The following is a 17,972-nucleotide window of genomic DNA, read 5'->3' on the forward strand; positions in this document are numbered from 1 at the left end:
ATGACGGATGGATGGGTAGATGGGATGGATGTCTCTCACACCAAGGCGATTGTTTTGTCATCAGCATCATGAAGTTCCAGGTCGCCAAGAGAAGGTTTAAGGAGAGCCTGCGTCCCTACGACGTCATGGACGTCATCGAGCAGTACTCGGCAGGACACCTGGACATGCTGTGTCGCATCAAGAACCTCCAGTGCAGGCAAGTGTTCTGTCCTGACTACTTCACACCTTCCTCCAGTGGTAGGGAACGGTCGCGATGTCTGTCCCAATGCACTGGCCCTTCACAGCTTCCTCCAGCGCTCCGTCTAGGGCAACGCAGCGCTGGGGTCTTTGCTAACATGCGAGAACTGCTTCATACGCGGGTTGAGGAGGAGAGGTCTGCAACATCAACGCCGTCTGAAAAGAATCCCGGAGAAGCTGGACGATGACGGTCAATGGTCCAACTCGCCGGGGTTTTCTACCCAAACGGTGTTGATGTTGTGTTTTCCACCATATTCAAACAACACGTGCATTACGCAGTGCTCAGTCAGAGATTAGCGGAGTGTGACACTTCTTCTTTAACAGAAGGACACAATGTGTTCCGGACAAATGTTTTGCATTCTTATGTATTTAAACCAATGAAAGTTTCAGCCAAACATTTCAATTAACGTCCAAAGACAGCACCAAACACAAGCTATTGCATTGTTGTTTTCAGATTGGACAAATGTGTGTGGTAAGCGACGTAACCGGTGCTACGTACAGTCGTTTTCAAGTTGTATGGTATTTCAAGTTCAAGTATTGTATGGTATTAAACCAGACATCAGCCGTCCCTTCTGATTGGATATTATTCTTGGTCTTCAACGATTAAGATCCATTGATTGACGCAAACATATGCTATTGCTAACCATATGCAAATGCTAACCATTGTCTTTGTTAGCGCCGCAAGATACACATATGTTGCAGCACATTATCCTTCCGCCTGTTTCATATGTGAAATGTCATGTGTTGAATTCAAATTAACTGTAATATTTAACTTTTATAATAACACTACCTTTAACCCTTTACTCCAGCTATGTCTTTCTTTCTTAACGTTCCGGAAAAACTCCATTGGTTATTCAACGGACATTGTCGAATGCCTAACTTAATAACGGACGGACTAACGTCATATATTCCAACAATGAAGTATATTAAGTGTGTTCATCCGTGCGGCATATAGATATACGCTTCAGTCACAGAGCGCATTACAACACCACCACCGCCCTTCCCATCTGTCCTGTCTGTATGTATGTATGTATGTTTGGAATATTTCGAAGCTGAAGTCCCATGTTTGGAATATACCTGAAGCTTCTTTCCCATGTTGTGTTCACGATGTTCTTGCTCCATTTGGCATTGCACTCACATGGTCTGTTCGTGTCCTCGCCAGGATAGACTTGATTGTGGGGCCGCCTCCCCCGTCTACACCTCGACATAAGAAGTCCGCTGACGGCCCTAGGTTAGGCCCAGAGACTGCCCCTCGGTCCACAAATACCCTCCCCTCCATCCTGTGTTCCTCTATCTGCCTTTAGTCGGAATTTGAAAGCGGTAACGTGCCGCACGTTGTTTTGGTTTACGAAACCCCTTTTGAATCTTGGCTCAGGGCTTGGCTTGCGATCGTAAACATGATGGAAGTGCGTGTTAAAATGAACGCCATAGGTAGGCATATGGAAAGAGTTGGAACTGCCTGGATTGTGGGATCTTTGTACATTTGTCTGTCGTTCATTATACAAACCAGACCGTTACTCGTTAGTTACTTTAAGTTGCGCACAAGAATAGACCGTTAGGGTCTTTGTAGCCTTTGACCTTTTACAATATGTGAGAAGCCAAGATGGAGCCATTTTAGCTAAAACTCCTGAATAGTGGAATTTAGATTTGAGTGTAATGTTCCTTTAATATAACAAGCTAATGTAGTGGCTTGGAGGTTACCAGCTAATACTGCACCTGCTATAACTATAACATAACAATCTTATACTGTAATGCTGCTCCTTTAATACAATGAGCTAAGGTTCATGCTTTAAGTAAACAAGCTAACGCTATTCCTTTAAGCTAATGAGTTAAAGCTGTTTAATTATAGGTAATACACTTATGTTCCTTAAGACCCTAACAAGCTTATGCTCTTCCTGTTAGTAAACAAGCTGAGTCCAGTAGCTTCGCTCAACAGGGGTTTGACAATGACCAGAGTTTGCCTGACAGAGCTCCCCCTGCAGGATGCAACGGATATGATGCATGAGAAGCACGAGAAGTGCATGGTGGTGCATTTTGTCTTCCATCGACACACCAACTCCCTGCTCTCGACACACAGAATGTGATGCCTGTGATTGTATCGCATGCCTCCACACAATTCCATAATCAACTGTCACACAGTGGCCAGTTCGCTCAACGCTGTGGTGATGTGTTTGATTCTCAAACATGTGCTAACAACACTTACTGGCCAAGCCTACATGCCATGCCAGAGTTGCTAACCTTGTGGCATCGTATGATCTCAGCGGAAGGTAACGGATTGAGAGGGGTTTGGAGTGGCGTTCCTCTGCAGACCCGTAGAACTAGCTTCTCGACAGGAGGGATCCCCCCCGGGATGGGCGGAAATGACATGGTCTAGGCCCCTACGCAACATAGCCCTTATTTCTGTCGGTTACATGTACATATGGAGCCTTATGCACGTTAACCGCTGGCTAAATTAGATTGTGTGATGCTTACATTTCATCCACTTTATGCCATAACCTCACCATGTCTAACATACACATAGGCTAAGGATCACAGTTGGTGTCTAAACCCAAGTCACCGTGACAATACCTAAAACACAGTACATCCTATTCCCCATCTCCAACACTACACCTGCCTCCATAATCTACACTTAGAGCCTAGCCTCGGCCACCATGACTCCCCCCCCCCCCCCCCCCCCCCCCCCCCCCGCCCAGGGACGTTTCCAGCCCGGCCAATCAGCTCTCGCTAGAGGCTAGTCTGGGGGGCTGCAGGTGGAGACTGCTAGGGGTGTCTCGGCGTCGGCTCCAGAGCACGGAGGCGGGGGTCTGACAGCAGTGTGTCTCTCTGTACACCTGTAGAGTGGACCAGATAGTGGGCAAGAGTATGAAGGACGGGGACACCACCGAGGACGGCAGCATGATGGGGCGCCTGGGAAGGGTGGAGAAACAGGTGAGGATGCTGTTTATAGTGACCCCTAGAGGTGTTATAGTGACCCCCAGAGGTGTTGATAGGGACCCCGAAATGGGTTTATAGTGACCCCTAAAGGGGTTTATAATGACCCCTAAAGGTGTTTATAGTGACCCCTAAAGGGGTTTATAGGGACCCCTAAAGGTGTTTTTAGTGACCCCTAAGGTGTTGTTTTTAGTGACCCCTTAAGGTGTTTATAATGACCCCTAAAGGTGGTTTTAGTGACCCCCAAAGGGGTTTTTAATGACGCTTAAAAGGGGAGTTTTTAGTGACCCCTAACGATAAGAAGGGGATGTTTTTAATTACTACTAAAGTATCTTTGTTTCGTAAGTATAGATAATTGATAGGCTCGTTGTTTGTAACAACTTTCCTCTGTAGAGATCTACATGCTGTAGATCGCTGTACAGTAAATACACAGCAGATAAAGCACAATGTACAGCACAGTAAAATACCAGTAGACACAGTGTAAAACAGTGAAACACAGTAGAACTCAGACCAGAGTTTAAGCATCGTAAATGAGGAGGGAAAAGCTGAACCCGCGGACGACGTCTTGATGTCCGTTCCTCGCAGGTGTGCTGCATGGACCGCAAACTGGACTTCCTGGTGCACGCCTACGTGCAGCGCATGGGCATCCCCCGCTCGGAGACGGAGGCCTTCTTCAGCTCCAAGGAGCCCTACCCCGCGCCCCCCTACCACAGCCCCGAGGCCAGGGACAAGGGGGAGCAGGAGAACAAGAAGAAGGAGGAGGAGCAGCAGCAGAAGGCGGCGGAGGAGGAGGAGGAGGAGGAGGAGGAGGAGGTGAGGGCCGAGAAGGAGGTGAAGGTCTACTCGGCGGTGGAGGTGATGTGCTCGGAGGGCTCGGTGGAGCGGAGAGACACCCCGCTGGGGGGCCAGTCCGCCAACGGCTCCCTGGGGACCCCCTCACTCAGCCACCGGCCCACCACCTCCTGGCAGCACCAGCTGCAGCACCCGCTGGCCCAGCCCGCCTGGGGCAGCAGCATGGCCAACACCCCCTCGCCCGTAGGGGGCAGCGGGGAGCAGTCCCCCACGCTGTACCGCCTGCCGCCTCCGCCCGCCCCCACCCACGACCGCTCCGTCTCCAGCGCCCACTCGGCGGCGGGGGGCGGGGGGCGGGGGAGCGGGAGGGAGAGCGGGCGGGACAGCGGCTCCCAGAGCAGGAGGCGCCACCGCCGACCCCGGGGCCAGCAGGAGCAGCCGGCGGTGGCCGCGGTGCCGGAGAGCGACACCTCGGTGTCCATCCCCTCCGTGGACCACGAGGAGCTGGAGCGCTCCTTCAGCGGCTTCAGCATCTCCCAGGCCAAGGAGGACTTCTTCGGGCCGTCCTTCTACGCCAGCCCCGGCGGCGGGCGGGGGCGAGGCCGAGGGCGGGACGCCGGGGGGGCGGCGCGAAGCGCCAAGGTCCGGCCCTTCCTGGCGGAGGGCGAGTCGGACACGGACTCCGAACTGTACGCCCCCTCGCCGCAGGCGTACACCCCCGACGGGGCCTACCTGGAGAGGGGCTGGCCTGGACACCACTAGGCCCCGGGCTGGGGGACGGAGAGGGGCCCGGCGCCGGCCCCCGTCCCCAGGCGCGGAGGGGGGGGAAGCCTGGCCGGCCGTCGAGGCTGGCTGTACCGAGTGGCGGGTGTTGCCAAGAACATACCCCTGTGGCCCAGGGGCCCGGCGTGAGGGACTGTCGCCGAGGAGACCGCCACAATACCCCCCAGACTAACGGTGTTCCCGGTGCTGAGGATTAAGTTAAGGTGGACATTAAGACGGGGGGGGGGGGGGTGACGAGGCTAAATGGATGATAATTACATCACGATGGTATCCATGATGAAGCTCAGATCGTGATGAGGATTAAGATGGTGATATAATTAACGTTGTAAAAGATACATTTAAGGGGGTGATATTTAATTCAAATCGTACGTTACAAGGATGAGGAGGAGCTGGTGATTAACTGAAGCCGAGGTTAATCAGTAGACATTTCAGCACCGCCCGTAATTAAATCTTTTCCTTACAGGAATTTTACGGGAAACCATTGGTCTATTTGTAGCTTGTTGCCATGACGATTAAGTTACAACGCCAACGCTACATAGCTTCATATCGGATTAGGCTAAAATATAAAACAACTATTTCCAGTTGTGGTTAGTGGTACAATTTTAGGCGTTATGTTACATTACGTTGACACATTACAATTAGGAGTAACATGTATGGTTATTGCAGGAATTAATTATAGGACCGTATTTTTGCACTAAATATCTACTTGAAATGTATTTGTCACATCATTTTTTGGGCAGAAATGTACTTTGTACCCAGTAGACTGACTTGCGCACATTTTCAACCACACAGCACTTGAAGCTATGTTTCGACGCTAGTTGGTCAAACCAGAGTGGGTAGTTGGCTGTTGGTCCTTTGAAAGAGGCGGAATGACGCCAAAGGGGGGGTTGGGTCTAATTATTAGTAGCCTTAAAAAAAAAGAAGCTTGTTTTGAATGTCATAGATTCAGTGGTACCCGACCAAAATGTCCCCTTCTAAATCCCTGATTTCAAACCGATGAACCCGGGAATCCTGCATGGCATGACGGAATTCAAGGATCCAAGACTGTTACGAGGGCTCTAGATACCGCCCCTTATTAATAAAATTAACAGTTTTATACTAATGAATACAACTAGAAAACCAAAATGGATGCATGTGTGGTTTCAAGCTAGGATATGTAAGCTTTTTCAGAGCTTGAAAGCCAATCATTTGAAGAGGCCAAATTTTTACCATAACATAATCTTTGTTCATATATGTTAGTAGAGTCCATCTTTAGCGGAAGATCTCTCTCTCTCTCTCCCTTACTCTTTCTCCCTTTAAATTTGTATGCCATTGTACCTCTCTTGTTCTCTGTCCCTCTCTTTCGCTTTCTCCCTCTTTGTCACTCTCGCCTTCTCTTCCTTGCTCTCTCTCTCTCACCCTCTCTTTCTGTCTCTTTTTCTCCCTCTGTCTCTCTCCCTCTCTAACCTCCTCTCTCTCATTTTATACTTTTCCACAATAGTTTCATGAATATTAATGACTTGACCTTCACACTGGAAGGTTAAAAGTGAAGGTTTGCCACCACACTTGTCCTAATGCAATAAGAAGCAAGACATTAAGAGTTCCATTTGCACCTGAGAAGCTTGTATGAGGCGTTATGCTTCCCCCCATTTTACATCGATCTTCCTCAATTAGCGTCGTCCCATTTTAGGTGAAGTCAGAGTGATTCCCAGGCTTATTGAACACGGAATTAAAACTGCCTTTCAGTTTCAATCGATCATGAGGGAAAATGAACACAAACATTTGACAAACTGAGCCACATGCGATGCTAACCATTGGAAACTTTGTTTTAATCATTTAAAAAACAAGGAGCGCCTAAATCTAAAAAATGACCAGACAATCTTAAATATACATAGAAGGTTATGGCAAGATGTTTACTTATTCTGTGAAAGGAAGGTGGAATCCAATTGTTCTGTAAGAAATGTGTAAGGAGTTTGCTAGCATGTTTTCTACCAATTTAAAAGAGATGAATGTAAAGTTTTCCATGATAAAAGGTTCATGGCCGTGTAACCGCATACACCCCTTGGTCTTCTCCAATAATTAAACTTTGTACACCACTGAGAGGTTATGTGGCGCTTCTGCATATTGGGTTTATCACATCGTCGTTGTATGTTATTGTTTAAGCAATGGTTCCCAACCTTTTCAGGCCCGTGACCACATTTTTAGCTCAGAACTCTGTGGCATTATATTGTACATTGCTTCCAAGTGCATTATTGTAACCTTGGCAACACCTGTGCAAGGTATACTCATCCTAGTGAAGCAGTTAGCCGTAGGCCTTGTGTATACATAGCTTTTACCTTCATTAAATACAAAAATGTGTATATTTAATACAAAAATTACCATTAAATAGGCATATTTCTATCTTACACGTCATCAATCTATTGGGAAACTGTCTTTCATAATATAATGGATGTAATATAGTCTAAATCCTGGTGTAATGGTGGTAATATTCCACAAGGGGGCAATCAACAACTCCGCTAGAAGTAGAGACCAGCGTAAACTAACTGCCATTTTCATTAGATTGCTTCTGTGTTTATGTTTAAATTGTTTTTACAATATAATAACGAAATATTAATAATAATTTAATGAGAAAAGCAAACATAAATTAAAAACTACATTTACGTTTAGTTTAGTTTTGTGATCATAAGTCAATACAGAAATAGTTGTTCACCATACAACCAGCGAACTGAGGACAACTGAACCACCTGTACAGTCTTGTTTTGGTTATCCTTTCCATAATATCAGCTAAGAGTCCCCAAAAGGCTTAATGAACGACATGAACTAAACCAGGGAGGAAATTTTCTCAGCAAGAACAGAGGAGTAAGATAGACAGTGGAAGTACAAATTTCATGAAGCCAAATTGATTAAACCCACTTTGAAACCGAAGCTAGGTTCAACATAAACAAGGCAAAATAAGTTATTTTGTGTGGTTGGCTGGAATTCAGCTTTACTTAACCTAACTGAGACTCTTACTAATGAAAGTAGACAAACTGCCAGCACTGAAATAATACTGGACCCGAAGAAATCAATTCCTTATCCCTACTTGCGATTCTTTATTCCAGCAGTAACCTTGAAAATATACACAAGTAAACAAGAAAGTCAGCAAAGTCCGAAGCACAAGCGCTGATTCGTCGTGCCGTGTTGACCTACATCCCCCGACCTGCTGCCTATTTAGCCCCCGGGAACCGCCGTTTATTCGAATACAAAAGATTTGTGTACGAACAACCGCATTAGGAAGCGACGTCCATCGACCGGCTCATGACAAACGACGAGGTCCTCGGATCGATGCGGCCGTTAGCAGAGCCTACCCGACGGCCGAGGAGAGACCGGGCCTCTGGAGATGAATGGCAGGCGGGAGAGGGGGAGACACCGGCCTTAACGACGCATCAGAACCAGCTGTAGCCGGTGTTCAACCCATGAGGCTAAGTGACGATCCGATCGCACGGAGAGACACTGTTGTTAAAGGAGAGTTCCCGTCGCTGGTTGGGAATGCTTTGCATTGCTCCACCTGCACCCTCAACTATACCCCACCTATACCTATCCATGACCCCACCTATACCTAACCCATACCCCCACGTATACCCTCACCCATATCTCACCCATACCTCACCTATACCCCCCACTGGTCTCGGACCTCACTGGTCCCAGTCCAGACCTAACTGGTCCCAGTCCACACTGGTCCCAGACTGCCACAGTCAGACCCAGCCTCAGGGGAACTGCCTGTTAGTTACCATGACATCATGAGAAGGTCTGTTTCCATGACATCATAGAAGCTTGGTTACCATGGCAATAGACATACAAAGCCTAAAGGTTATTGATAGGCAATTCATTTTGTCCCTGGCCTCCATGAAAGATTGGTTGGAGATTGTGTACGTATCTTATATTAAGCGTGACATATTTTATATATATTTTCACTTTTGCTTCTTTCAAAGTGAATGAACCACCAGCAAACTGACACTAGCCTCAGTAACCCAGTCTGAGAGCAGAGTCTGGAGTCTCAATGACCAAGGTGCCCTTTGTTTCTCTCCCTCTCTCTCTCTCTCTCTCGCTGTCTCTCTCCCTCTCTCTCTCTCTCTCTCTCTCTCGCTGTCTCTCTCTCTCTATCTCCCTCTCTTTCTCCCTCTCGCTCTCTTGCTCTCTCTCTCTGTCCCTCTCTCTCTCTTTCACTCTCTCTCTCCCTCTCTCTCTCTCTCACTCTTTCTCTGTCTTCACACACACACACACACACACACACACACACACACACACACACACACACACACACACACACACACACACACACCACAATCCATAATCCATAATAATGTCGGCGAGGAGGCTTTTGCATCATCAGTTCATGGATTTATTATTGATTAGCAGACATGTTGATTCAGATTCGTCCACTGTGTTTAAAACAAAGGCCTCCGGGACAGTCCATCTGATGGGGGACTAGGGGTGAAAGGCCAAAAACTGTCGTCTGGTTTCTGACCAGTCCACTATGTTACCCCCAGGTGTGCGGATGATTGGCGGCCATTTCAAAATCAACCCTAAAGCGACATCACCCAAGCGGGACTGTCGATCCCGACGTGTGACGGAGAGATCAGCCCACTAGTTGGCACAGTCCGCTGGGTCGAACCATCTGTCAGGAGGTCGTACCTCACAGACAGGAGGTCCGGGGGGGTCCCCTCCTGCCCTGCCCATGAGCAAGGTAAGGGCACAACAAGCACTGGGCCCACTGAAGGGCTGAGTGCTCCTCGCAATTCACGATGGGTTCAATATAGATTAAATTTCCCCACAGGGGTTAATAAAATATCAATCTGTCCATCACGGTAATGACGCTGGACGCATGCAATTTGTATTTTGTGCGGAATCAGTTGTGAGGGGGAAGGAGAGGAGGAAGAGGGTTTAGGAGACAGGCGTTCATTATGAATGATGGCCACTAACGAACTGTTCCATGCTGTTGATGACCAGCCCTTCCGCCACTGGCTACGCTCATTAGCAGCATTATTCTGACAAGTACCACCTCCTCAGTAGGCTGCTGTGTTTTAATATTGACAGCACTACTGTTGTGTACTTTGTGCTCTTGTAAACCCCGACCGAAACAACAACAGGTTTCAATCACTCGAACAGCAGGCGCTGGCCGTACGACGCTTGAATATCGGTAATCTCTAGCAACGGATGTCGTGTTGTTCCGAAGCAAAATCATCCGTCATTCGACAATTACTAAAGTGGATTGATTGTGACTCCCCCCCCCCCCCAGCTCTGGTAGCTGGTCATCAATCAGTGTGTACGGCTGAACTGTGGATGTACACACAGGCCGCACTAATTATCTCTGTGCACCATTTATCCCAGAGCCCGATCACCGCCCAACGGAAACGCGTCCGAAATCCTCTCTCCCTCTGATTGTGCTGTCGTTGGGAAAAAAATGTGAACCGGGACGGTAACGTTTTCCTTTTAAAGCGGTACAGAAGCCCTCTGATTTACACTGACTGTAAATCTCTGCGGTTTATATGACATTTGGTGGATAGAATGCTGTGAGAGTGTGTGTGTGAGTTTGTTTGTGTGTGTTTATGTGTGTGTGTGCTTGTGTTTGTGTATGTTTGTATGTGTGTGTGTGTACATTTATGTGTGTGTGTGTGTGTGTGTGTTTGTGTGTGTGTGCGTGAGTGTCTGTTTTTGTGTGTATGTGTGTCTATGTGTGTGCGTGTACGTGCTCCGCCGGTAGCCATGTTGTTTTTATATGGGTATGGACAGATGGACCCCCCCCCCCCATCAAACCGAGCCCCCCTCACCTTCCGACTCCGGAACGACAACATAACTCCGTCTCTCCTTGAGGTCCGGGGGGGGGGCCGCTGTAAGATATGTCTCACTTGGTACAGCGGGGCTGCGACTCCAAAGTCCTTCACAACAGCGTTCCTCGTTAATCTGGCGGTGACACGCTGTGATCAAACAAAACAACGCAACACAACAACATTACATCCGTCACGGACACACCTGCTGCTGCTTTAAAGAAAAACTAGACAGGAGTTTGGCTTTTCCATCACCTGGCTGTATGAAAAGCCAGAGAATGGAAAGGACGACATTTGAAGCCTACAGGAAACAACAATCCCCGCGTCTAGCTATAAATGGCGGCCCAGTCTCGGTCAACTGGTTGAGGAAGGGATTAAGACTGCTGGGGTTAAGGGTTTGATTCCCACTGATAAAAATGTTAGCACTCAAGTTACAATTTCGACAAAAGTGTCCATTAAATAGCGTATGAACTGTCTTAAATTGGAATCATGTCTCTATCTTATACCGTCTCACCTCAATTAGAAAAATTTAGAAGAGGATGAACGAGTGAAAGATAAGGTAAACTGATAATCTGACCTCCGGACCAATATGTCCATCCTCAGAGGTGGTAGTAACTAATCAGCCCTATTGATCCCAACACAGTAAATAGGTGGCTGTCAGAGCAGCTGATCAAAGCCATTGATGATTGGTTAGAGAGTGAGAGACAGACAGCATACACAGAGAAAGGTCTTTCTCCTGAAGGAGCTGAGATGGAACTGAATCTGCTCCACACATCGTTAAGAACGTGTTCACTGACGGTCATTTCATTAGTGTTGTCAGTGGCAAGCACTGGCGTTTGACACCGGAGCACATGTAAGGCAAGATAAAAATTATTAATCCAACCCAAATACAATCAACAAATATATTTTTTTACGAATAAAACTACAAGCTCAGCAGCTCAACAACAGCCATTTCTGTTGTGAAATTGGTTCACAACAGATGCATCCCAGTCCCATGGAGCCCTCACCCCTTCACCCCCTCCCTCTAAGCGCGGTCCACCTGTAGAACAATCTAAACAGCCTCTGATTGGAGGGAGGGGTCAGGGGTCAGGGGTCAGGGGTCCCTGCCGGGGGAGTCGAGGTTAATTGGCCTGTAGATGAGAGGGCTGGTAGGACGCTGGGGGCCGTACAACGGGCCCCTTTGTAAATGTCAGGAGTGTAATGTGTGCAGGGAGTGTGATCAGGCCCTTATAATTGATTAAATCTCTGCTTGTTAATCCCCTTATGTGTCTCAGGTTGCTAACAGACTCCTGCCATTCTGTCACTCCTGTCTGTAGTGCAGGAAAGGGTTTTGGCTCGTCAGTTAACGTTTGAAATGAGACCCTTTTGACCTTTTGAATCCTTGTACACTTTGTTTGCGATGATATATTTGATTTGATTTGATCGTTTCTTTGTCACTGCAGTTCTTTGGACATTCTCGTCCCACGCCTCTGTGTGTTTCAGCTCCTCTTGGTGAACCACGTCTGACCGTGGAGTAACCCCCCCCCCCCCCCCCCCCGACACACACACACACACACTAGAGACCCCCAGAGACCTGCGACACCCACCACTGTTCCCCCCCACCCGTCTCTGTGTTTGTCTTCGCTGTGATGCACCAAGGTTCATCTATAATGAGTTCTCCAAACTCACCCACAGGCATCAGACTGCTGGACTTCTAGCACTCAAACAACAGCTCTGGCGTCAACATCGAGAATGCTTCCCGACTTTTGTTTGTACGCTTTCTTTATCGCCAATCTTTTTTTTTTAAATGTGTTAACCCAATGGCTAGGCTACATGCTTCTTGTACGAAGCGCGATCAATTTAAATGAGAAGGGTTCTGGGGTTTCACTTCGCCTCGGCTACTACTCAAACTATAAATATATATCTTCACACTAAAATCCAAATCTTCAATGCTTCACTTGAAGATAATTCATGAAGATAGACATTTGTACATGTCTTTTAGGATATTTTTGGGGGGATGGGAATAGGTTTCAATGAAACGATTCGAGTGCATTAGGCTAATCCTATCAGCCATCAGGAAGCGATCATTCCATCCCATAATACGAGGAGCACAATGGTATTAAAAGTCTGCCGTATCATTCGCTCATTAGCTTGCACTTGAATAGAAATCCATTTAACCGGCCGTCCAAACTGCACTCATCCGCTCTGACCTAAGACGCATCCATCTTTCAGCGCAGGAACAATAACACTGACGCCCAGCGGGATTAACAAACAACTTGTTTTACGGGCTGTTGGCACGGCGACGCCTCGGCTCTGAGCATTAACGTGTTGAAAGAACCCCTCCGGAAATTGCTGTGCTGTTCAAATTCAAAATGGGGGTGTACTTTCAACTTCCTGCTTGGCTGTCAGCCAGTCCCGGGGGGTGGGTGGGGGGAAGGATGGGACCCGAATCGCAGCACCAGGAGCTGAATGACCAATGAGAAGCCAGGCCAACCTCACAGCGGTCTCCTCATGAATATCTGAGGTTGTGTTGAGAGTTTGAGCACAGCTGTCAGCCGGTAGGACAGAAGAACCAGTCTTGATGTGGTTACAATGTTTCTCTGGCCCGTCTCTTTGAGGGCTTGTCTATACATTTCAGCAAGGCTTTTCTAAATATTGAAGGGGCTTCTGGGTTTGATCCCCCACGCTTGCAGTCCACCTGTAGGTGGACTGCGGACGTGCTTCTGTGTGACGTGCATACCTGCTTCTGCATGACGTGCCTCTGAATTCTCTGTCGGTGGATAAAAGCCTCTGCTAAATAATGAAGGGCGGTAGACCTTGGAACAATTGAAGAGTATGGGTATCACAGAACTTCAGACTCTTCTGGTGAGGAAAGCAGTTAATCAATCCAAAACAGACTGATTAATCGCAAGCCCCCCGCCATTTGTTAGACGTCACCTCAAACGGGTTGAGGAGTTCTGTGTCATTCGCTTGTCAGCCTAAAATAGTACTTTTTTTTTAAAGTCTACCCAAGGTTTTAACGACCACTTTGCCAGGCTTGTTTGAGATGCAGACCTCGAACCGAACCCTGAGACAACTTTATGAATATTACCTCTGAATTACAACGCTGCTGTTCGCCACTGGCGGCCTGCCAAAGTGAGACTGGGATCCCAGCAGGGCAGCGATGGGAACCGCAGGACGTCTCGTCAACCTCCCCCCACACAATCATCTCTCATCAATCTTTAATATCCCCTCCATCTCCCACATCCCAGCCCTGCACCTAGTAATTACCATCACAGCTGGCGGCCATACTGGAGAGAAGGCTCTGGTAGTTAACGTGTTTGGAGACAGAGGCGGAGACGACGTGAAGTGAGACGAGAGTGTTAATAGTTAATCCACAGCGCTCTGAAGTGAATATTGTATGGCCGACTCTGATAGCTGTTGAGAACGCCCTTGACCAAGGCCTGTAACAGTACTCCCACTTGAGCCAGAGCACGCTTATCGTTTAGCATTTGGATCTGAAGACTTGCTGATGGTTCTAGGGATCGTATATGATAATATACGATTCATAACAGTTTGTTATAACCCCAGCAAAGGGGGTTATTACAAACATATTACATCAGATATGATGAGACTTACCCCGACCGAACATTTGGATTTCCCAGTCATACCAAAATCTCTTAATTGCCTCTAGCCCTGATACCAAAACAAACTTAAAGGTGATGAAGAGCTATCATTTGAGTGTAATTTGTCAGAAATGCCACAGCCATCAATCAGCTATTAATTAGTGAAATGCTCTGTGAGAATATCTGTTTCTAGTGGACCGTTCCTGCCTCTGTGTGAGACCATTTTGATTTAAAACCGCTCCCGGCTCATTTCTGAATTAAAGTGCATCTCTTCCCTGATTGTTTCGGTGAGTCAATCGTGACTGCCAATCACATGAACGCAGAATGGCAGAGACAAGCAGCGAGGGAGGGAGTACAGTGTGTACAGTTGTATGCAAACTTATTCTGCTCCCCCTCTTTAAACTCTCAAAACGTTCCTGCAGTGGTCTCAACAGTCTTTAAGCTTACACCAAACAATTCCTGATGCATGATGGGAAACCACCCAGGTAGCCTCCCTCCCTCCCGCTCTGACCTCGCGCCACACTGTGCGCCTGTGATCTGACGCGACCTGACACCTGATATCCCATAATGTCACGTAATGTCTCACTTGCTTTTCATTATCTTCAAATGTCACACTCAATTATTCACGTCCTACTTAGCAAAAAATCCCAGTCGCAATCTATTATACGGCGGAGGACTCCAGCCAGGGAGCGCGCGTCACGGCGTGGGAGTGACGGCTCCCGACGGCAATCCATTTCCACAGCGCTGTATCAACTTTCACTCGTTTGGGAGCCGCCGGAGAGGAGAAAGGAGGAGAGAGAGAGAGCGGGGAGAGGGGGAGGGATGGAAAGGGAGTCGTTGAGCAAACGACGAACCGCGTGTCCCAGAGTTTACTCTGACACACTCTTCGGTCCGTCTTCAAACAGACTCATCTGTTCTCCGTTACTCACCGTCGACCCAGACGGTGTCGTCTCTCCACCGGAGCCCTTCTCCCGTTAGTCGGCCGAGTGTCTGTTGAACGATGGGACTAATGACAAGGCGTTCGGTTTCACGTCATTAACCCACGTTGAGCTCAGTTTCGACTAAGTGTGACAACCCTTTTGATAAAAAATAAAAGTATTTCCCAAAATGCTTAACGCGGGTATTTATTAGGCTGGAGCTGGAGGGCTAGATGCCTGAATTGTATCTCAATTTTTCTTGTTTTACCACATTAGGTTATTATGTTGGCTGCCTCTGTGTCAGTTTCCTGCAGTGTCAGCCTTAGGCCATTAAACTCATAATACTCAAGAGACTTTGTGAGATGGTGAAGACAGAGAGTATTCAACGGATGAAAAAGGTTTTCATTCAAATGCAAATTGAACTGGATCATTTCACCTCAAATCTGCTCTAAATGAATTAACAAGTATAACAACGTGTAAGACAACTCTTTTGTATTTTATCGGTAGCCTGAATGAATTTCGCTAATGTCGAAAGGTTATTCAAACACGTGTTTGATGCTCTTATTTTAATAGCTTCTTCTACGCTAGCCATGGCCGTGTTGGCGCTGAACTTGGATCAGTAGGAGCGCGACGCGCAGCCAGGAGTTCAACTGTCAAACGGCGGACCCGGCTGGCTCTGGGGTGTGCATCAAAAACGCAATTATATTTTAATTACTTGCTGAAATCGATCGCTCGCTAGAAGCGCCGAGTCAGTGTTGATCTTGAACGTCACGCAGACTAACCCAGAGGACTCGTAATTTGCAGCTTGGTTAACGCCTTACGTTTGTATTTAATTTGATGGAATAATTAATTTAATTTGGCCGCTGATTATATCAATAAGGCTTTTATCCATACAGCGCTGGTGGCAACATTGTGAGCACGGCTGTGGGACCTGAGCCTGAGCCCGTTTAATGCCTGCTTTACCAGCCATACAGAACTGTACATTGTTTACGCACCATTAATAATCAACCTCCCTGCTTTTCTCTCTCTCTCTCTCTCTCTCTCTCTCTCTCTCTCTCTGGCTCTGGCTCTGGCTCTGGCTCTGGCTCTGGTTCCTGCTCTGTCCCTGTCTCTCTCTCTGGCTCTCTCTGGCTCTCTCTTTCTCTGGCTCTGTCTCTCGCTCTGGCTCTCTCTCTCTGTCTCTCTCTCTCTGTCTCTGTCTCTCTGTCTCTCTCTCTCTGTCTCTCTCTCTGTCTCTCTCTCTCTCCGGCTCTCTCGGCGTCTCTCTCCCCCCCCCCCCCCCCCCCCTCTCTGAGTTAGTGTCTATGGGGGCTAACACGGTGGATGCAGACAGTGCAGCCTCAAGGAGGAGGAGGTGTTAGTAATCACCAACAACAGCGACAGAGGGGCCAACTTTATCTCTGTGCTGGTGGATCCTGCTCCCCTGTAATTAAAGAGATAGCCAGGGAGAGATTCTGGGGGCTGGGGGAGGAGAGGATCAGGGTTAGAAGATGGACTGGAGCTCCTTCCTGACTACCTTCACTTCGTCAAGCTCTCTGGGAGGCATGTGGCTCAGGAGGTGGTGCGGGTTGTCTGGGAACCGGAAGGTTGCTACTTCGATCCCCGGCTCATCCTTGCTGAGTGTCGAGGTGTCCCTGAGCGAGACACCTCACCCTGACTGCTCCTGACGTGCTGGCTGTCGCCTTGCGGGGTTGTCACCGCCGTCTGCGTGTGCATGAATGGGAGGATGTAAGGCGGTATTGTAAAGCTCTTTGAGCCACTGGTTAGAAAAAAGCTGTATAAATGCAGTCCATTCACCATCTTATCTGTGGGCCACTCAACCATAAGATGTTTGTAAGGTTTTATATAATAAAAAAACGTTCAACTGAAAGACCGAAGGTATTTAGAGGTCATTTATGTGCGCTTAGGGAATCTCTGAATCCTTGGGATTCAGAGAGTGGTCCTGATCCGATGGACGTGTTTCAGAAGTAGCAGAGAGAGAAAGCGTCTGGGTGGACTATTTGTTTGGGTGTCCTTGCCTTCATCCGGTTCTTTCGTGTATTTATTCATTCCATTATGAAGCAATAAAAACACATTATCAGGCAACGACAAAGCCATGCATCATCTCCCTTTGCAATGTTTTGAATTATTACGTTTTCATTATTAAAATATCCACAGAGGAAGAAAGTGAAGCCAAGAGGCGGTGATAAATATCTACTGGAGTGAACCTCCGCAGTGAGGACTCAGAAAGGAGCCTGTCAGCAAGGGAGGAGGAGGGAGGAGGGAGGAGAGAGGAGGAGGGAGGAGGAGAGAGGAGGAGAGAGGAGGAGGGAGGAGGGAGGAGGAGGAGGGAGATGGAGGGCGTTGTCCTGTATTTTTCTGACGCACCTTCTCATCAGGGTTTATCTTAATTTATCTTTTATCTTCTTCAGTGTTTTTTTTGGACTATCTGGATTTCATTCATGCTGTGTCGACAAATTTATGAAAAAAGGCAAACACAAAAGTCTGCATTTTAATTGCTAAAAGTTAATCAGACACCTGTAATGGGTTACGGCAATGCAGAGTTCATTGGCTAATCAGAAACCTGTAATGAGTGACAGGGTGAGTTCACTGATTAATCAGAAACCTGTAATGAGTGAAAGGGCAGAGTTCCCTGATTAATCAGAAGTTAAATTATCAGGATGTCATGAGAATTCAGGGAATCTCCAATGAACGCACAGTTGACATTTACCCACACACACGCACACACACACACACACACACACACACACACACATAATGAGACACACACACACACAGTAGTGTTTAGTGTGTGTTGTGTTGCGGTGACAAGGTTAATCAGGGGGGGTTGTGAAGGCAGTTCCTACCGTCAGTCGTAGCGGCCCCCCACGGTGCCATCATTACCCGTCGAGCAGACTGGAGCTGCCTTTGGTTCTGCCTGCCCGGTAAACATAACGTGCTCC

General features: G+C 47.7%; 1 protein-coding gene across 1 annotated transcript; it reads left to right on the forward strand.

The window, feature by feature from the left end:
• Window positions 1-68: 68 nt before the first annotated feature.
• Window positions 69-4,722, forward strand: LOC307079778 (potassium voltage-gated channel subfamily KQT member 2-like; the record flags this gene model as incomplete). Its single annotated transcript, XM_079742285.1, has 3 exons — window positions 69-196; window positions 3,075-3,165; window positions 3,754-4,722. 3 exons carry the CDS (start codon window positions 69-71, stop codon window positions 4,720-4,722), a joined length of 1,188 nt encoding a protein of 395 aa, XP_079598411.1.
• Window positions 4,723-17,972: the final 13,250 nt, after the last annotated feature.

Source organism: Pollachius pollachius, assembly GCF_949987615.1.
Source record: "Pollachius pollachius genome assembly, chromosome: 8".
NCBI lineage: Eukaryota > Metazoa > Chordata > Actinopteri > Gadiformes > Gadidae > Pollachius > Pollachius pollachius.